Here is a 22477-nt window from a genome sequence, read left to right on the forward strand (position 1 = left end):
CTTGAACAAACAAGAGCAAAGCTTGAAATCCACCATCTTTTTTTATGCATAGGGCTCATATTCTATGGAGAAAGAATATTTAAAGCCTTTTATCAGCATCTTTCTTTCAACCCACTGTGTCTGCAACCATGTGGCCCTGATCTGATTAGACGCTCTGCAGCAAAGAGCAGTGCTATGATTTGGTGAAGATGTGGGGAGGTTGCGAGAACAGGTCAGGCCTCGTAAATCCCTTTCCCTTTTCATTGTAAAAATCAGTTTTCCCGCAGAGCAAACTCTCACAAGAGGCCTGAACCAGCTGGCCGCATACCACGCAGCCTCACCACTCTACTCCTTCAGGCTGCCGTCCATTTATGAGTTGCAGATCGAGACATCTTACAGGGAGAGGCCCGTATTTGCATGTACTTTTAGCGAGCTGGCAGCCTGCCCCATTTCCCCAGCTGCAAAGGATTGTGGGTTTTACATTTATAAAGAGTTTCCAAAGTGGTAAAGCTACAAAAGTGAGATTTCAGTTGATCAAGCTTTAAACCAGCTGCTTTGGAAAACACTCGGGGCTCTGATACACACGGAGAGACAACGAAAAAAGTAATTCTAAAATAGGGGTTTGATGTGTTTTTAGGGGCTACTAGAGGATAGGGTTTAAATGTAGGCCAAGCTGTCAAATTAAATTATGTGAAAAAGTAAATGCATTACAGATTGGTGTACAAGGAGACAATTTTGCAGAGGAAATTAAAAGCATTTATAGGTTTGGAATAAATGTGGATCTTTGTTCAACAGTTGTTATTTATAAGTGTCACCAATCTTAAGAAATGTCAGTTACAAGAACAATTAAAACAGGAAAGTTGATGACAATAAAATAAAATGTAACTTTTTCTTTTTGCATGTAATGAGTTTAATAGAGCCCAAATATATATATATGTATATATATGTATGTGTGTGTGTGTGAATTTTTTTTATTCAATAAAATATTTTAGACTTAGACTTAGACTTTCTTTATTGTCATTTTGTATACACAGAGTGCATACAGAACGAAATTTCGTTTTCACACAGCTCAGAATATTGCAGTAACTCTACAACTCTACTCTTTTGTTTAACATTTGTACACTGTCAGAAATGCCATCTGACATCATACAAAAAAGTCGTCTATTTAGGCCAAAATAGCCTTTTCAATTGTTAAAAGCATTCCAGGCAAAATACTATACCACAATTTGGAATCCACAGATCTTCTGTGGTTTTTCCGTCTCTCTGGGCCGATTGAGACTGAAGAGACAATATTTGAGCTGTCTGCTACAGCGATGCAGATTGAAGGCTTTGATGCGCACAGCCGTGGGTCAAAACTGCAGTTTAATCAGCAGGCAGCGTATCTGCATTTAAACAACTTCCAAATGGGCAAGGAGAAATGCTCCACAAACCACAGGATGCATATCAATATTATTCACAGTTGGAAAACAAGTGTGGGCTGTGGTTGACTTTTTTCCATCAAGCAAAGGCTTCAGTGGCAGTTTAAATATTACAATATTGAGGAGAGTAACATAAATATGAGCAACAAAAAATATCTCAAAACTGTGTAGCCGTCATATATGACTGTCATATTGTAAGGTAAAGTAACGTAGGAGGATAAGGAGGTGATCAGAGAAAAAGTGTTTCACTTCAACCCAAAACCTAATCTAATCCATTTATTTATACAGCACAGATTCACAAAACGTCATCTCAAGGCACTTCACAGAGCCACTTCAATCGAATCCCACAGACAGATTGGTCAAAGGTTTTCTATTTAAGGAAATCCAGCAGATTGCATGGATTTTGCAGCAATCCCTCATCCCAAAGCACGCATGTAGCAACAGTGGACCTCTGTAGCCACAAACTTTTATATATTTTATTGGGAAATCATGTGATAGGCCGGCACAAAGTGGTACATAGTGGTGAAGTGGAAGTAAGATCCTTTAGAAATAAAACCCAGAAAACAGTGGTGGGCATTTGCATTCAGCTGCTCTGAATCAGTGCAACGTAGAACCACCATTCACTGCACGTAACAGCCGGCCTTTTACGGTGTGTCTCTACCCGCTTTGTACATCTAGAGACTAAAGAGTTTGCCTGGTCTTGCTTGAAAAAAATAGCTCAAGCTTAGATAGGATGGAGAGCATCTGTGTGCTTCAGGTTTGTGCCCTATTTTCAACTCTGGCTAGCTTCTCTATCCCTGCTGAAGAAAAGCATGACTGGTATTTACTCTGTCGATAGATTCCCACACCTAAGAGTGGATTTTTGTAGCTCCTCCAGTGGGCCTCTTGGATTCTTCTCTGATTAATACTCTCCTTAACGAGCAGTTTAGATGGACGGCCATGTTTTAAGTATGATTTCAGAAGGGCCATACACTTTCCTTCTTGAGATGATTGATTGTACAGTGCTCCATGAGCTGATGAAGACGTGTTGTTTTATAACCTAACCTCTACTAGCTAACTTTGCCTACCTGACCATACTGATCGTCTCCAGGACATTATCCCTGACCTGTCAGGTGTTTCCTGCGCTTCAAGATGCTGTTTGTTCATTGATCTTATCTAACAAACCTCTGAGGCCTTCACATGACAGCTGTAGTTATACTAAAATGAAATTACACAGAAGGGGACCCTATTTACTAATTAGGAAAATTCTTAAGATAATTGGTTGCACTCGATTTTATGTACTGGTTTCAGAGTAAAGAGGGCTAAAGAGAAATGCACAGCGCACCTTTCAGATTATTTGCAAAAATGTTGAAAACTATATTTCATTTTGTTTAATTTATATGCTACCTTGTCTTGATACATTAAATAAAATCCTAATAAACTACGTAACATAGCAAAATGCAAAAAATTTGTATAAATATTTTTTACAAAGCAATGTGCATCTCAATCAAACCGTCACACAATCACAACCAACAAAGCGCTACAAACTTGTGGTTTGTAACAATGTTCATCACTGCACAAAAATACATTTGTATAAACAGTGACCGTGATTGATTTTATTAAAGGTTTAGTTTGGCTAAGAGACCAACGGAGTGCTTCAACGAAAAACACTCCAGGGGAATTTAGAAAAAGGAAATTGCTGATATTTAGCATGAAGCATATGGACTGGACCGGAGATATTTTTTGTGCGCATGATGTAATACTTTAGATGATCTATAGTGTTACATCCTCAGGGCATTATTCAGCAAAATATCCTGAATATTTGTGTGCTTCTTAACTATCATGATTTCCATGGCTTTCTGTGTAGGTAAGAAAACCTGAGCTTTTGAACATTAAATCACCGCATTATGCAAATGAACCAAAACACAGGATGGCAGGATTTTCGTTGTTGTTGTTTTGTTTTGTTTTTTTTTTAGAGAAAAGAAAAAAGCTGCAACTCTTGCTCACATCAAAGGTTTTGAGCCTTCTAAATAAAAAAAATAAAAAAACTCTGCTGTGTCCTGGATCAACAATAACATTTCTCTGCCATTCATTTCCCCATATGTATGCTCTGATGCCTGGAAGATTCCTACTGCATAAATAGCTGGAAGAGTATTTTGAGTTAAAAACAAGCAGTCATTTGAAGATTATGAAGGTGACATACTGATCCTGCCGTTATTGTTGTTCTGGAAAGGAGAGGTGTTTGCTTCATTTACATTTTTTACCAATATGCTGCCATGTTATACTGATGAACAGCAGTGGCTTTTTTGGCCCAACATTAAGGTCATCCAGATCGACACAGAGTGGGGCTGCTGCGATAAGCGGTGAACAACAGAAACGATTATAAAAGATAATCTATGCTTATAAAAGGTCCTAACCCCAAATTACATTCAAACCCTTTAAGAGGATGATGGCCATCGCGTTTTTATGATCTACATCGTCTATGTGAGAAAATCTAGGCTATGTTTAAAAAAAAAAAAAAAAAAAGAGTTGTATTAACTGTGTGGGTTGGGGGAGTTATCATGTTCAGATGAAAAGACCGTCGCAAGGCCGTCTCTGATACAATAACAACTGTGTTTCGCAGCCGTCTTCAAAGGAATGCACGTCAACGGGAATCTTAACGTGTTTGGCAAACTTAAAAGGGCGAGGAAGACGAGCAGTCCAGTGGGGGAACTAAGAGGGGGAGTGTTGTCATTGTGTTTATCACAGATTCATTTGTTTAATTGATGAAAGTAACTCTATAAATTTTACAGAAAAGTTAATAAATTAAAAACAGTGCTCTTTGAACCCCTTTTGGATATAGCAAGTAAACAAATGACTGCATTAAAGTAAAGTAAGTTGTAAAAAAAAAAAAATCATTATACGGTTAAAGCACTTAATGATAATTAATTGTGCATTTGTATGTACTCCCTTTTACAGCACACCAAGCGAAAAGATCGTGGGCTTTTATCCTTAATTAATAACAAAGCAACAGGCATTTTCTACTACTGTTTCTGTATGTGGAAACCTGCAGATCTCCATGTAATGTACTCATTGAAAGAAAATAAATGGCTCCTAAATGATTTATAAATAATAATAATTAGGTACACGATGTTGGCCTTTTTGTGGTCTAATTATCTTTCAGGAAGCCATCATTAAATTCAGATTTCTTGCACAGTTTACACAAAGAAATCTAAAGAATCTCTCTGCCAACCCCTGCACACTGCTTAAAACACAATTTGTTTCTAAACATAGCTTTAATGCATGTCAGCTAGAGTATTTCTTTGTGCACAGGCTGCCTGGTATCCTCGTGAATTCTCTGCATGTGTGGTGGGCTGGCTGGATACCAAAGCAGCTTTACTCTAAAGGTTCTGTCAGTGCTGAGTTCCAGGTGCCTGCTGAGACCTCCTGTCCGTCTGCAGGGCTGACCTACGCTGGCACTCACCATATGTGCCCTTCTTATCACTTTCTGTCACAGTCGCACTCAACAATGCATGTTGGTGATCCCCCACCTGACTCTCATTCAGTTTGGTTACCATTCACTCAATATCTTTGACACTTTCACATATTTTTAGCACCATCTTGCTAATCATTTAATAGAACTACTTATAACAAGGCCAGTCTAACGTGATAATTATGGCTGCTCTAAAAACGTATTAGTAAAATAACCATTTCTATCTTTAACATATAACGACCTTGTCTCGGGATATTTAAAACACGTTTTAAACCAAATGCAGATTTCTGGATTTTGAACACGATATATGTATAAGGTTTTCAACTGTATAAGAAATATTTTGCAGCTTTACATTAGCTAATATTTTGGAAAAAAAATGTTTTGAATTTAGATCTACAAAAACCTATATATGTGTGTGTGTGTGTGTGTTTTTCCTACTGGTGTCATGATCAATAATTCAAAAGGATGGTCGCCACATTTAGCCATATTGGCAGCTTTTCCTGGCTTTACACCAGTGCTCCACTGAAGCAGCAAAGTCCCCGGTAGCCTGGTTACAGTGAACCTGAGCAATTTGAAGCATAATTAACTCATAAATCTTCCCTAGACCATATGAAAAGGCTGAACCTGATTGCACCCCCCATCCTCTGCATAATGTGACGATCCACAATCAACCAGCTCACCTGATAAGAAACCAATTCGGCTTCTGTGCTGGATAATATTAACAACAGCTCACCTTGAGCGAATGAAATGCCTAAACATATATGTCCTCTGAAATTCATTATACAAAATCACCACAGAAGGCAAGACTGCGTGTGGAGAGATCAAACGTATCTGTTGAGCAAAGCTGAACTTACTCAGAGTATATTATATATGTTATCCGCACGTAGAGCTCGGTGTCTATTCAGAGGACTGAAATTGATAATATAACAGGCCTACAGTCAGAAAGAATATGATTTATAGCCTTGGTCATCAGTTTACATGTCTTCACAATCTTAAGGATAAGCCTTGCCGTATATATAGCAACTACTCACTTCCTTAATAAAATCACAAAGTAAATCACATACGCCAATGAAAACAATTTCCGCCCCTGGTGTGCACAGGCAGAGCTATGTTTTTTGACTACCGCTGACAACCTTTACAGACTTGGAAGACCTGAGCCAGAATCATACAATTGCTTCCATGTGTGTGGAATGTTTGCATTAATTCAAATTTGCAGTGTGCTCTTGATTGCTTCTCTAAACTGTTTATCCAACCATATGTGTTAAGCTGTGAGAACACGAAATGGCAGATTGATGCTGTAAAGCCAACCAAAATCCCTTATTTGTAAGAATCACTCATATTTGACAACTCTTTAAAATCATATAGCATAAAAGAAAAAAGATAAAATTAGGTTGAGTGATTAAAACTATTTACTTATTTTAAGTAAGGTACCAAAACCCTCTATTCAATTGCTACTACTGTATATTCTTACCAGCCAGCAGATGGTTAAAATTCCCAACCTTAGTCCCAACCTTTATTTAACTGAAAACAGATGAAAAAATGTCATAAAAAACAATGACAAACCTATAATCTAAAATTAAAACAAACCTAAACAGAATTTTTTAGCATACAGGAATGCACACTCATCGCTTACATGGTCTTATTATGCCAAATACAAGAAGGATACAAAAACTTGGATGCACTGATAGGAGAATTTGGGCCAATATTTATAACCGATATCAATATTGCACTTTTATCCGATACCGGATATTTAATATTATATGTATTATCAGCCTAGTGTTACTTATGGAGCCAATACCTTTATGTTACAAAAGGATTAACATCAGCCAAGATCGATTGTAATGCTGATATATTGTGCATCCCTAAAAATCAAATATGAAATTATGTTGAAGAAATTAAAGCTCCCTGTTAAAGATTCACTGTATGAAAAGACACAGCCTTTTTTTCCCCGCTGTCTGTAATAAATTTAGACTTAACCTTTGCTGCCTTGGGTCGGTTAAAGTGACTAATATATTCCTAGCAGCTAAATGCCAGAATAGTGAAAGAGGGCATTTTTGCCTTTTTTAATTTGGAAAAGTCCAGACGATGATGCCGTGGCTTTGCAACCTTCTTAAATGGTTAATCACAACATAAGATATCCAGATGTGTGAAGGTGTCACAGTCATTTGTTGAAATAATTATATGCAAGTACAAACCCAATGAGGATGTATAGCCATCATACTGTTAAGGAGATTAAAGAATTTTGGTGTGAAATGTGTGCAAGACCATGTGAAGAAGCACAAGAAAAGCCTGATTACAACAGCTGTGAAGTAGGGGGTGGCGGTATTGTGTTGTGTGGGGCAGGAGGAACTGACTCACTTCACAAAATAAATGGCATCACGAGGAGAGGAAAAAAATGACGTGTAAATATCGGAGCAACATGTCATGACATGAGGTAGAAAGTTAAAGCCTTGGTCGTAAATGGGTCTTCCAAAGGGACAATTACTGTAATTATTACCACCCCCTAGAGGAGAGGTTTTGTGTGAATGAGCGTCAGACAATGGGAAAAAGGTTATGTGCCTTTTTGCACAGTGTTTCTAACTATCTGGTTTCAATTGTTTTTGTAATACAAACAAACGTATGCTATCTTGTTCTTCCAGGAGCAGGCTAGGATTTTCTCAGCTTCTCATATTACCTAATCTATAAACTGAATCATCTTAATCCAGTCAGGGCTTGTCTAATGCATTACACCTTCTCTACCAGGAGAAAATATCCAGTGAATGGCAGTTGTGTGTGGATGAAAATGCCTTGTTGATGTCAGAGGTCAGTGGAGAAAGGGCAGACTGGTGAGATAACAGAAAGTCAACAGAAGCTCAAATAACTCATTGGAGCCAAGGTGGGCAATCCTATCTCTAAGTCCTCAATAAGACAACAGTAGAAGGGCATGCTCGTTTATACCACTTTCACCTATGAACAGGAAACTGAATAGGCCCACTACAATTGGATAAAAAAACAAAAACGCTGTTTGGTTTAATGAGTCTCAATTTGAAATGGTGGAGTCAGAATGTGGTGTAAAAACCCTAAATGCATCAACCCTGTCTTGCATTAAGAGTTGAGGCAACTGCTTGATGTATAATGTGATCTGGGATCATTTCTTAGCACACTTTGGGCCCCCTAGTACTAGCTGAGCATCGTTTAAAAGCCACAGCCGTTCTGAGTCATTGGTGGGGTCCATTTCCTTTATCTTCTTCTGCCTACTTCCAGCAGAATAACGCACCATGTGACAAAGCTCAAACTGTCTCAGATTAGTTTGATAAACGTTAAAATCAGTTCACTCTACTGCAACGACCCCACATTCACCAGAAGTACATATAATTGAGCAACTTTGAGATACAGTGGACTAAAAGACTTTCACCAGGGATGTCCAGCTGATAAATATGCAGCAACTGTGTGATGCTGGGGGGGGGGGAGGCTGGGGCTATCTCACAACATCATTATCGAGAGGCGGCGTACACCCTGCACAGTTTTCCAGTCCATCACAGGTCAACAAAGAGACACACTAGAAAAAAAATATATACACACACATTTACACCTAAGGGCAATTTGGAGACACCAATTAACCAGTTATGTTTTTGCACTGTGGGAGGAAGCTGGAGAACCTGGAGAGAATGTGTCCATGTACAGGGTTAAACATGCAAACCCCATGGAGAAAGGAGCCAGGACCTTCAAAGCAACCACCAAGCTACCAAATGTGCCACTGTGCAGTCTGTTTTTAGCATGTTGTTCCTAATAAAGTGATATGTTTGCCACCTACAAAATTCTAACTGAAACCCACAGCAGAACTGGTCAGCCATTTTCTAAAATTGCTGGGCATTCAAAGCATATAAAAATTAAAAACTGATTTTTTTATATATATATAATTAGCCTTTTAAACAGCAAAATCTTAACTTAAATATATGCACTCATTTGTCAAACAGGATCCCAAACAGCCTTCTTATTTTAGTAGCAATATTATGAAATTATAGATGCAAGTGTTCCGAAACTATCTCAAGCATGTCAATTCTGAAACAGATGTCTGTTATAAATCACTGCATTGAAAGATTTATATCTTCTCCCTTGTCATGTAGTGTCCCACAATGCATGCATATGACCTACTGCTCCAAATTCTGCGTGAGAAGCTAGTGTTGAATCCCTGCGCACACCCGTCAAGCATATTTAACTTCACACTAATACTTAAAATGACAGACACCTCAGTTTATGATATAAAGCACGAGGCTTGGAACTTTGTCAGACTCCTTAAAGTAGTTCCTCATCACAAACAGAGTAGCATTTTATACATCCACATAGCAAGCCAAACGTTGATGAGCGAACTGTGAGTCATACATCAAAAAATGGTTAGAGACACATTTCAAGAGTCTGCCGAGTACAAGATGCAAGTTTCACAGAATTTGTCATGTGCTTATAAAACGACTTAAAACACCTTCGGGGGCCGGAATTTGTTTTGCGTGACATTACGGCGTGTAATCAAGCGCTATACTTTCCACATCCTTCATTACAGAGACGCTGTCACCAACCACCCACAGAGAGGGTGGGTGAGCCTGAAGGTAAACGAGTGCAGCGGGCGCCTGATTGGATAGAAAGAAGTTTTGCTCACCCTTTCTCTTCTCACCCGAAAGTCATCTCTATGAAGAGAATCATCCAAACCCCAACTGAGACATTTTCACACTTCTCACCCAAATAAACAGGATCATTTGTTGTTTTCATAAACCCATGGTCATCAGAAAGAAACTGATTAACACATTTTTTTAAAAACGTCTAGAATCTTTATGAAGCTATTTTTTTTTTCTTCCTTTTTTTTTGTTTGTCTTCGTGTCACGCTCTAACTCTTGCTAAATTAGGGAAGCACAGAACTGCCCGAGGTAATTAGGGATGACATATTGTTTATGTAACCTCCAAGCCTCACAGCCCAGAAGCAATTATTGGCTCCTGGTCCCCGTGACCCCAGTCCTGTAGCATTTTGCATCCCAAACCTCAATCCTGTGTCCAAAGAGTTAGCAGGGTACAGGGTGATGGGGGGGGGAGGTGGGAACACTGAGTGGGGGCGAGCAAGAGTTGAGTTCTTTTCACAGCTCGCTCTGACTGGAACTATTGCTGTCTAACACGAAGTGACGGGCACTTCAGTAGAGAGGGCGCGGAGCCCCCCAATTTCCGCCAGGTCCCCTCAGCAGGAGCGGCAGCGAAGCCAAGGGTTGGGGTGGCAGACTTATTGTGGCCCAGTGAGTTGGAGTGGGGCATAAGGCCTCATTACAACGCTTAACTGCACTCACAGGCCCTCATTAACCCACCACACCAGTGACTCAAATCAAAACAGACAATATAAAGAGGGTCAGTGCATGAATTAAAGGATCCATTTGAGCCGCAGCATTGTAACTGAGCACGTTATGGCATCTTTAAACAACCACCCTTCGTTAAACAACGTATTTTATAAGAACTTGTCAATTAAGGTGTGGTACCTTTTCTTTTTCAATAAATTCCCTCAACTACAGATTCTGTATTGGCTTCTGGTTGTAAGTGAATGTGGTTGACCAAAGCCTAATAAAACCAGGTCAAGTGACTTAAATCACTTTAATTCATTTTTCTTTTACGCCCACTCTCTCTCTGTTCTTCTGTTTATCATTGGCTCTACCAAAAAGGCCTACAACTGGTTGAAAGTTCTCTTCTTTCTAAACTACAAACCCTGTCAGGTGCATATAAGTAGGCCTGGGTAAATCGCACATTCAGTAAAATTAGACTATTCAAAGCCCCAGTGTAAAAACAGTTGACAATTATATGCATATACTGTACATTGACATTTTATAAATCTACACATGATCAAATGCTTGCTCACAGAAATAGCAAGTGAGTCAATTCAAGTGTAACAATTTAAAGCAATTAGGTTGATAAATGTATAAAAGAAAATGCCTATCCTCTGGGACTGTTACCCACAAACATTGCTTGAATGTACAAAGAATGATCGTGAAAACATAATAAATCCAGTGAGCATCAGTTGTTTGGACCACGGTGTCAGGTTAGAGCAGAGTTGTTAGAAAGACAACAGTCTTTCTGTCAGGAAAAAAAAACAAAAAAAAGACAGGAAATAAATGCTACAGTTAGCACCAGAACATCCAAATAGGACAAAAGCAAAACGGGAAAATAATGGTGATGAGTTTCAATTTCATCTGCTTCACTGTTCATTGAGATTGTAAGGTAAGAAGAACATGAAAAAAACGTACTTTGTATCAATGGTGCAGAGTTGCAATATTATGGGGGATATTTTCTTGGCACAATTTGGGGCTTTTAGTACAACTGAGTGTATTCTTAAATGGCCTACGTGAGTATATGCTATGAAAAACTAAGGGTGTGCATACCAGTACAAGCAAGTTGTACCTCACAAAGTGCCGGGTGAATCGTGCAGTTTGGCCTGTACAGCAATACTGCAAGAAGGAAAGCTTTTTCCACATCATATTATGTATTTTGTAAATACAATTAAACAGAAAATCAAAACTTCTGCCTTGTTCAGTGAAGCAAAAGGGATGCGCCTGCATCTGCTTAAGTGAGACTGAATATTTTAAGGAATATATTTTGGGGAGAAAAATTATAAAAAGTCTAATCCATTCACCAAACTGACGTTCCCTTGGCTCTTCCAGTGATAATATGTTCTTCCTCTTTAAAAGGTGTATTCATTTTCAATGTTTATTATATACAAAACACACTACCTCAGATATTTTTAGGTGTAACTTCTCAACCAAGTGGTCATATAAAGTTGTATTTACTGAACAGTTTCAAGTCGGTAGACAGCAGTTCGCTGACTCTCAGCTCCCGCGTCTAACACACATAGTGATGAGGTCACACATTAAAGACCAGCAGGCCATCACATTCGGTCTCTCACATCATCAGCAGTGCTCTGTTTCCTATTTTATAGCCCTTAATCTGCATACATCACCATAGAAAAGAGGAAAGAAACAGACTTAATGGGAGCTTTTGCACAACACATTATGTGCTTGCGGAGAAATAAGTGTAATGAAAATAGTGCGGGGCATAAGGAATGGAGGACTTACAAGGAGAGGAGAAGAGAAATGAAAACAACACAGCGAAAGCACGGCGCTGAAGAAGAAGACAGATGGACCCACTTACCAGCCTGGTTAGTGGTAATGTTGACTGAGGCGTACTGAGGAGAGTAGGGGCTCTGATCTGACACCCCGTTGACAGCCTGCACCTCAAACGTATACTGCGTGTGGGCCAACAGGTCACTAATGTACACCCGGCTTTCTGTCAGGCCGAGCTGACGGGGTAAAAACTGAACGTTGTCCCCGCAGCGGGTGCACCCGCCACGACCTCCGCCACAGCTCTTGCAGATGATGTTGTAGACGACGTCCTCGCGACCTCCGGAATCGCGAGGTGGCATCCACTCCAGCATCACAGAGGTCTCATTCACACTTGAGATCACAGCCTGTGGGGCTGAGGGGACAGCTGGAAAACAAGACAGATTTATAGTTTCAACTTTTAGTTCTGCAAATGGACAAAAGGTTTAGGCAGGAAAGCTCTTTGATCAAAATGATGCGCATTGAAATAAATGTTTACAATAGTTCTTGTATTCTGGGATTATGCCATTCCCTTTTTTTTTGGGGGGGGGGGGGTGGATGTGGGGTGGTGGTGGTAACTGAAATAAAATTATATCTTATTTGTTTTTCAACAAAATTTAAAAATTATCTTCTGAAAAGGTCTGCACTTCGACTTTGTCTTTTTTTCCTAGGGTATTTCTCTCTGTATTTGACTCCATCCACCTACCTTACACTCTGACAGGCTTCGCTACCACGACTTCTGAGAAGCCCGAGAACCTTAGACCCACCTCCATATTTTACCATAGGAATGGCATGTGCAGTGTGATGTGTTTAATTTTCTACCAAACATTGTATTTTACCTGTAGATGAAGAAAGTTATATTTTTATCTGACCAAAGAACATTCTTCTGCACTTTTGCTCGGCCGTCTACATGTTGTTTGTGGCAGACTGCAAAGGAACTCAAGACTTTTTTTATTAGTTTATAAGTAATAGTTGTCCTGTCAACAGAATCACCTACGTTCGACGTCAGTGGTCATCTTTTATGATGTTTCAGGTTGACCATTCGTCATTCCCTTTTAACCCACAAGCAGGCCTTTGGTAGCAATGCGGTACCGCGCACGTGACGTCACCGTCTCAAGAGCAACGCCCCTTTTGCCGCTTAGGTAGGGCATACAGGAGAGAACGCATACAGGAGAGACCGCACGGATAACAGATATGACCGACTTTACAGCCGTTAAACTTTCCCAAGACGGTGTCCCAGGCGCACGGTTTACTGGTCGCACTGTGGAAGAACACACCAACCTTCAGCTCAAACGATGGCTTGAGGTTCGAGGGCTTAAAAAGACTGGAAAACTGGCCGAGTTGATGAACGGTAAGCTTTGTTTTTTTTTTTCCTGCGCGGCGATCATGGCAGCGTCGGCCGTTTTTTTTGTTGTTGTTGTTGTTTGCAATCACCGTCCAGGAATGGGTATATGTTTAATGTTTGTCTCATTTGAAATGTTTTTGAGTAAGCTATCCTGGTAGCAGGGTATCATGTTAGCGCCTGCTACCATGATAGCCTATATGCTGTCATGGTAGCAGGCGCTACTTTATTAACATGTCGGCCACCAAAATACTCTTACCTTGACTTGATCTCGCTGGAATTGGGTCAGGATGTTCTTCGGTTGGGCCCTTTCCTCCAACAAAATGCTTGCTACATATGTAGGTGAATTTGGTAACTTTTTCCGGGTTGAACTGTTGTGTAGGCCGACCGCCCCGGTGTACCCAGCGCACACATTTCTCCTTGGCAGTCTTGAAGAAAACATCCTTCATATGTGGCCGATCAGCGTACCTCGAGTCGCTGTTGCACGTTCCATAGCAACAATGTTTAAAAACCATGGTCTTAGATTTGGAAAAAGCAGTCGTTTACCGAGTAAAACCAAGGGTAACGCACGTCTCTTACAGCGAAACAACGGCGGCTTTTCCGGAGTTTGCCCCACTGCGTACCACGTGATGTGACGTCATCGTGACGTTGTGTTTCTAAAAATAGCTCGCGCGCGGTACCGCATTCCGATCAACTAACCATTTTTAAGCTCTTTCTTTTTTCAAATTCATTTTCTTTTGCTGAACATTTTCATGTAGTTTAGATGGAAGGAGAATTTCCTATGTCTTTCAACAAAACTTTGTCTAATGGCAGGTGGCGGGGGGGTAATGAACGACTAAGAACTTGCTTAGATTTGACAAAAACTTGGAAAAAACTGATATATCTACTACGATTGTAGCTCACGTTAATGCAACTTCAGGGAAATCACGTCTTTAATCTTTTGATGGAGGATGGGTTGTGCCCTTCAGAGTTTGAAGGGCACAATTGCTATTTCTACTTACACAACCCCCTGACAGGAGGAGAGAAATTCCACAAGCCTGTCTGTATAGCCTCTTTGAGTTGACTGCATTCCAGGCTTGCAGTGCCTTTTCCCTTGAGATGCCCATTTACACTCTCATTTTCAAAGTTGCTCTCCACTTTGTCGAGTGCTTTTTTTAACATCCCGTCTTTAACAATTTTCTTATGGAGCACAGCATAGCGGCTAAGACAAACCTAAAGTTTTTTTTGTTTTTTTTTTCTACTGAGGCATTCTTAGTAGGGCGGAAACTTTCCATATGGTGGTGCGTGTTGAGTGGCAGGCTAAACAAACAAACAGTGAAAGCTGTTTATCTTTTAAGGCCATGTGCACCTAATTATGGTAGAGGTGTCCTCCAGCACTAACAGGATAAACAGTTCCACTCCGCCCACAACATCCTAAATCTGAATCGATCACTTTTTATTTAACCGCCTTTTAATTGGCAGCAATTAACAGATCTACCGCACTGGAAAAAGGCCCATTGGAGAGCCGTTCTTGGAGTCTCTCTGAAACACAACTCATCTTTGGCATCTCCTTCCGAGGAAGGAGGAGTAATATCCCTCCCATTAGCTGGCGGGCCTCTCTGATGGGCCTGTTTTCTTGCTTTAATCAGACCGGGCCCTGCTGCGCTTAATGCGGGTGACGTGACGCTGCTGCTTTCTCATTCACAACAGCTGCTCAACTCCCAGACCCAGGCTTATGCAAATCTCCTTTGTTGGAGACCATCAAATCTTTTCCCTTCTTTCCCTTCTCAACAGGCTGAGAGGGAGTTTAAGGGGAAAAAATACACACAAGTGAAACACTGAAAGGTGCTTATTTTTCCAAACACTTTCCCATTTTGTTTTACCGACAGCACTGATTCTCCTTCTCCCCGCATCCCTTTTCTTTCCCCGTTAAATTCCTAGTTTCTTCCTTTATACTTGTCTGTCCTTCAACCTTAACCCCTCCCTCGCCCAGTTTTGCCGCTCCCTATCCATCTGCCATTCTCTTTTCCCCACCTCAGTGTCAGTCTCAAATTCAAATTCTAATTCAAACGGCTTCATTGGCATCACAAGGGAGCGCTTCGCCCCGGCTCATTCTCCGGAGCTGACCCTTTACAAAGCTACGCGCCCTGGCCCACTAACCTCCAGTCTGGTTTGGAGCGGGGACTGTGTGATGTTGACGGAGGGCAGTGCAGCCGTGTCTGCCATATCTGAGCTGTGGACAGCCACACTTTGAGCATGTCAGCATTATGTTTGTGCGAAGGGGCAGCTCTGACAGGGTTTCTCTGTTCAAAGCTGTGCAGACGACTATCTTCCTTTGATCTCAGAAACTTCAGCTTGCGGGTGAGAAACGCGTGTGTCAAAGAGTTCATATCTGAAACTAAAGAGTGACTGCTCCTGTATGGACACTTGATTGTTCAAACACTAAATACAAAATGCAAATCTACACATACTTGTGCATGGCATCTGGAGAGGATCAGAGTCAGTTCGATAGTATCCGTTGCGGCAAACACAGTTGATGGCGCCCTCACTTGTGGTCCGACTGTTGATGGGACACTGCATACAGGACTCATCTCCTTGAGTGGGCTTGAAAAATCCTGAAGGGCAAGCTGAAGACAAAAGGACAATGAGAGGTTATTTAGGGACTTAATAATTTTCATTTTTTCTACTGAAATAGAACACTGTTGTAGAGTAAATACCAGATTAAATACACAGCAAAAAGAGAACTAGAAATAATTAAAATGTTCTTAAAATTATTTGTCCTTGATTTGAGCAGGTAAATAAGATGATTTGCCAATGGAATAAGATTTTTGCACTTAAAATAGGAACAATTCATCTCAATCATCTTATTTTAAGTGCAGGATGTCTAATTATCTTATTTTAGGGGTAAAAATACTCATTTCATTGACAGATAATCTTATTTACCTGCTCAAATCAAGAATAAATACTCTAACTTTAAGAACATTTTAATTATTTTTATATCCGTTTTTGCAGTGTAGTGAAAACCAGAGATTTACGTAAACTGGAATTACCAAAATTATACTTGCGAAATACCAGAATAATGAGAAAGAAAACATTTTAATAAAAAAAATTATTTGAAAAATAATAATACAAATAATTTTCAATGGTAAAAGAAGTTTTCCACAATATTTTATTTTTCATCTAATATCTTTGAGCCAGAGAAAACATTTGAGAGATTTTTCATTTTTTTTTAATCGCTATTTCTATTTAGAAGAAACTGTCACATTACTATGAGAGTCTGTGAAAGCCCAGGTGATTAGGTCATGGCTTTACAAGTTTCTGTTTCAGCCTAATTTACGACCTTTCAGTTAGTTGGATGCACACCTCGGAAAGGATTTTAAGACACACCTCAAACATCCTGCTTCCTTTAGTGACATCATGGGAAAATCTAAAGCTATAAGGCAACAAAGCAGAAAGAAAATCCTGATACCCAACATGCCTTGTTCATCCTTGGATCAAATTACCAAATGTTTGCTAATGTTACATTCATCTTTTCAGAGAACTATAAACAAATCTAAACAGTATGGGAATGTGCAGACATCATACTGTTCAGAATGGACACCGGTTCTGGGTTTTCACAGATGAACATGTTTTGGCCTTTTATTTCCACATCAAACGCAGAACAAAAGCAGAAGAGCTTGTGAGATGCTGGCTAAAACTGTTAAGATTATCCACAGTGAAACAAGTCCTGTCCAGACATATCACTGAAAGGCCACTCAGAGAAGAAAAAGTTATTACTCCAAAAGCAACATAAAATGGCAGATTAGAAGTTGAAACGGCATTCAGGAGCTACATTTTTTTAAGGCATTTCATGTGGTCGGATGAAACTAAAATCATCCAATCAGTAAAGTAGTGACGTAGTACGGTTGTGTCAAGGTCTGCTGCATGACGGACTTAAAATAATAGATGGTATTAAAAGGTAAGAACATGTGGAAATAATGAAGAAACAGCTCAACACATCAGCCATGATGTTTAAAGCTTGGGATCGCAGCGGAGTAAACTTGAGACGGCACCGGCTCCACATGGTTCCTCCTAGTTTCCCTCTGTAACGCTGGGCCCAGTTCAAAAATAATTTCCGTGGGCTATCTGCACCGATTAATAAGCGAGTCATCATCATGTGCCAGCAGGTCAGCAGGATCTCTGAACACAAGGTCCCTCTGCGTTCTTCCATCAGCGACGTCCTCCAGCAGTGCCAAGCCGTAACCGATCCACATTTACACGCAACTTCACGCAACTATTTATGGACATGTGTGATTGTCTCCGCCTTAGGAATCATCACACCTGTTTTGTTAGGAATTAATCTGCTGATCTGACCCCGTCTTATTTTTCAATGAGAATGACAAAAAAATCATTACGATTCACATGCATTTCACGCTCCTCGGCACATTTACATCCACATCTGAGAAAAACAAGAGGAATATTCACAGTTTACGTCTGACTGAGGTTGTTTCCATCATTTTGTTGCATGTAATGTCACTGTATGAGGCTAAATATGAAATATTTCTTTGCATGAATTTATGCAATAAAAGCTCAAACTCATGAAAAAAAAACACCAGGCTCAATGCTCCTTGGGTAAATTAAACTGAATGGAGTTGTATTTCAGTGGATTTGGGTGAGATTTAGTACTTTGTGGGTTTTCATTGTGGAAGAAGTGCCACACATTTTCACGACAGGTCAAAAATTTTAATGGAAGCATATCTTCCCCTCTCCCAGCCCCTCTGTCTTGTTATCTTACAAAAAATCCCCCCCTCGGAAAAAAAAAATATATATATATATAAAGAAATATAAAAAACATTGCATGGATTATAGCACACTTTCACGCATTGTTGATTTTTGTACATGCCAAATTGGGTAGTAAACATTGCACCGCAAGTTTTTTGTGCGTACGTATGCTTCGCACATGAATCCCCGGGTCTCTCATCTGCGTATTAAAGACTTGTGGAAAGATACCAATAATATTTGCTCCAAGTCATACAGTTTGAAAGGCAAATACCAAACAAATGTATGAATTGGAAGAACGGTTAAAACATTAAATAATTTTAGTAATCTTCATCACCTAAAACAGAATAGGTTTAGTCTGATTCCCTGGTCTGATTCATTCATCTAACAACACGGATTAATTGAGCTTGATTCAACGGGACAAACAGACATTTAAACCACGACACCAATGGGAGCACAACCAGATAAATAAATAAAATAAAAAAACACACACACACCAGTGAAGGTTAGCCTTAAAAGCGGCTCTTTGTTCACGTTTAAACATTAACACATTTAGGCTTGCTTTGAATTATTCACAGCACGGTGGTAATCTGAGAAATATATGAAGCGCTGTCTTTTCTTTAAAGAGCCTTTCTCTGGAAAGCCACACTCATTCAACATTAAATTCTGCAGCTATGTATTGAACTAATGTATTACTCTACATTAGGTGATTTCGGCTGTGCGTCAGTAACTTTCGTGATCCTAGTCGTAGTAAAAAAATGTTTTTTTGTGTGTGTGAAATCTGTTTATCCTTTACTGGCCTAAAATAAACCTGACATTTGCACCTGCACCATATCAAGAGTTTTTCTTCTAACTCGAGCCAAAAAGAAATCTATAGATTTGCTTCAGGTAATCCAGCTCCCACCTGCTCCACTGAAAGAAAAGAAAATATAGAGGCACTGACACTTAGACGTGTTGGAAGTACTGTATCTTGAAAAACATTACACACGGGACATGGTGCTTATCTGAAGTTAAAACCCCCTTCAGGTATTTCAAAATGCTTTTTTCGCAGCTTTATAAAAAGTGGAACAGTTTATGCAGTCAGATAAAAGGAGAAAAAATAGGAGCTACTATATGCTATCTATTGTTATAGTTTACCATATACTATTCTATACTACTAACCATTTATCTCAAATTAACTATGATATTTTCTATGAAATAATTCTCCACATCCTGTTATTACTACTTGTAAAATTAAAATCAAACAGTATAGCTGTATTTTTCCTGGAACAAAACTTCTATATTGTAAATTAAAGGAAATTGTACTTCTTTCTTCATCCTATAACTGCAAAGGCTACTACAGCTCAGACATAACATCTGGAACATAAGAACACCGGCAGATGGAGTTTTCATGTAAGAGAGGTGAATGCAAAGCAGAACCAGCACAGGTAAAAGCTTAAGGTTTGCGTTACAAAGACATACCAGCACCCCTATGTAAAACAACATATATCAGACAAAAAATGCATTTAAACTTACAATTTTATAAGCATGATAGCTGAAAACACTTTTGAGTATTTGAAAAGCACATAAAATAATTCTTACAGCTACAGCTGGGCTTCATCAAAGCAGTGGCTATTACCGAGAAGCTGTTTTCAGGAAAAGCATCAATGCTTCAAGCTGTCATGATCTCCAGGTGTTTGTGTTTTGATTTTCTCTTGTATGTATTTTGACTGATTTTTTTAGTTTCTTAGATCATGCTTTCTTTAGCTGATTATCATTAAACGTTTGTTTATATTCTCTTTTACTGTCATTTTAGTTCATTCTTTGTGGATAAGCCAATGGATTTGTTCTTGATTCATTTGTACAATTTGTAATATTTCCTGTTAGATCCCTTCTGTGTTTTCCTACAGTTTCTGTTCATTTCACTCCTCACCTCAGCTCCTCATTTCTTATTAGTCTCAGCTGTTTCTCATTCAGCTGATTGCTCTCCTTTCACTCAGTCCCAGCTGTTCTTCATCCCTCTTAATTAGCTCTTCTTCTGCCTGCATTCTCTGTACGTTTTCCCGGCTTCCCTTTACTCCTGCAGGTTACTTGCCATTACATTTTCCGTTGCGAGTCCCCGTTGTTCTCCCTCTGATTTCCTTTTCGGATGTGGATTTTTCCCTTTTCGCCTGCTGCAAGTTTGTTTTGTACTTTTCTATTAAATAACTTTACTCTCGCCATGCGGCTTCCAACATCTTATTTGCACTTTGATTCAGCAAAAGTCTCACGTAACATGACACTAGCATCTTTGCCTTAAGCACAACATAAACTGGATCACAGTGGTGCAGGAGATAGGGAGTTTGTCCTGGTGGTCAGAGTGTCTGGTGGTGCCGACTGTATGGCAGCCCCTAACCCCAGCTGTGGCAATAAATGTAGCCACAGCTGCCCTATGTGGATGTGTGAATGAATGAGTGAATGACTGAGTATAGTGTAAAGCACTTTGTGGTCCTCGGGACTTGATGAAGTGCTGTGCAGGTGTCGGCCATTTACCATGATTTTGAAGTGTTTGGTTAAGGTTTTCTTTAGCATCTATATTTCTCTTGCCATTAATTATGTTCTACATGTCTTGCCATATATGTTTTTATCATTTTATAAAATTGTCTTTCTTTCTTTCTTTACTTTTTAGCTTACTAGTTTATTAATGTGTATAGTTTTACTTGAAATCTTGTGCTAGTATTTTCTGTTAGATTATGTTCTTGTTTCCCTGTTCACGTTTTGTTTTGGTTCCTTTTCTCTGTCACTGCATCTTTAATCAGCTTCACTAAATCCACCTGCACTATGCCAATCAGTCTCATAATTTTCTCCTGCACAATACTAAATATATACGGGTCTATTTCATTTAGTCCTCGCGGGTAAGTATTGTTTCTGTTCATGTCATACCAAGCCATGCCTTTTTCTGAAGCCCATGTCTGGATGTATGTTTTTCTTTTCTTTTATTAAACTCTCAACTCACCATCCTTGCACTTGGGTCCACTCCAAGAGCCACCCTTGATAACCTGTCAGTACATAGCTTCGGTGTCCCCAACATTAAGGTACAACTGATTAATATAAATTACATTAAACCACATTACCCACATAATGCTGGTACAAGTTCACCATGAACTGACAACAGAAAAACATTAAAACATCACGGTGGCCATTAAGTCATTGACTGCCCTAGATAACTGTTTACATGAATCCATGCGTTGCTTCTGATGCAGATTGGGTAAAATTTTTACTCCAGAAGCGAATCCAAGGCACAGTCTAAAGCAAACTTGATATGTTGTGGTAATGGACAGTAAAATAGTAAACCTGTTGATGTAAGCATATGCCGCTCAAATCTCACATTCATCCAGGACATGGCAAATTCAAAAAAGGTAAAAAAACAACAACAACTGTTCTTGTTGAAGACACTTTGGTATCCATCCAAGAGCTTTCACAATTGGGAAACCGAAACGTCTTCACTACAAGAACCGAAGTCTGGTTGTTTGCCTTTAGCTTTTTTTTTTTTTTTTTTTTTTTACTTTATTGGATCTCTTGATGTAAGGCTTGGCACATGCAGTGTGAATGCTTAACATGGTTCTCAAAAGTTAAATATTTGACACTGCCTCAGCTAGGCATGGGCCTTAGGTGCAAAAACAACGTAAGTATCAATAGCAAAAAGTTGATTTAATTTAATTTCATGAAATTACGAACAGGGAGAGTACAACTTAAACATTGTTACTGATAGGCAACTGATGTTGCATACATAGAGCTTCTAGCAGAATGCTAATTTACAGCCCCCGTCCCTGGTCAGTATTTTGATCCAGGAGAACGAATAAAAAAAAAGACGTTAAAAATCTATTGACAAAGAATTAGCACTGACATATTTTTCTTCCTATATGATTGATGGGGGGGAAATAGTTTGGGGGACTTAGAGAAACATGAGGCCTGGACATTCACTCTGCCAGTCAACAATGTCTGTTAATGAAGCCGAGGCAACAGCTATGTGGGGAACTGGGATCGGACCTTGGAGGCACAGTGAGGCCCACGAAAGCATAAAGAGCGAGTTAGGCTGGAAGTGTAAAATGAAAACAAAGAAAGAAGATGGAGGAGGTAGGGAATGCAAGCGTTAGGGAGTTTTTCATCCAAAGGATTCAGTGAATTACTGTGTCTGTATTAAATTTATGTCTCGTGGCAGTATGCGGACTATGCAAAACAAGCCCAGCAATAACTTTCAAATCTGCCTGTAGAGGAGATTGAATGAAAATAACTGACTTGCACACACGGAGCCGCATGATGCCAGGCCACCACAGTGGTTGCATTTCTGTGGCTGCTGATGGATGACACACTAGTCCATAATTTAAATTTTCCCACTGAGGTCCTAAACCAACAGACATTGTTGTTTGTTCACTTTATGGCTATAAAATTTTCTGTTTAAAATCACATGTAAAAAATGTTCCTTTTACTA

At 39.5% G+C, this 22477-nt stretch overlaps 1 protein-coding gene across 4 annotated transcripts in view; it reads right to left on the reverse strand.

Annotated features, from left to right (window-relative positions):
• Window positions 1-22477, reverse strand: part of ephb2b (eph receptor B2b) — a 153330-nt gene that overhangs the window by 25206 nt on the left and 105647 nt on the right. For all 4 annotated transcript variants that reach the window (XM_036124699.1, XM_036124702.1, XM_036124700.1 and 1 more), the window contains exons 4-5: window positions 15741-15896; window positions 12001-12336 (exon numbers count right to left, since the gene is read on the reverse strand). In XM_036124699.1, the coding sequence (XP_035980592.1) occupies window positions 12001-12336; window positions 15741-15896 (492 nt within the window). The remainder of the gene's footprint in view (window positions 1-12000; window positions 12337-15740; window positions 15897-22477) is intronic.

This window comes from Fundulus heteroclitus, chromosome 20 (assembly GCF_011125445.2).
Source record: "Fundulus heteroclitus isolate FHET01 chromosome 20, MU-UCD_Fhet_4.1, whole genome shotgun sequence".
Classification (NCBI taxonomy): Eukaryota; Metazoa; Chordata; class Actinopteri; order Cyprinodontiformes; family Fundulidae; genus Fundulus; species Fundulus heteroclitus.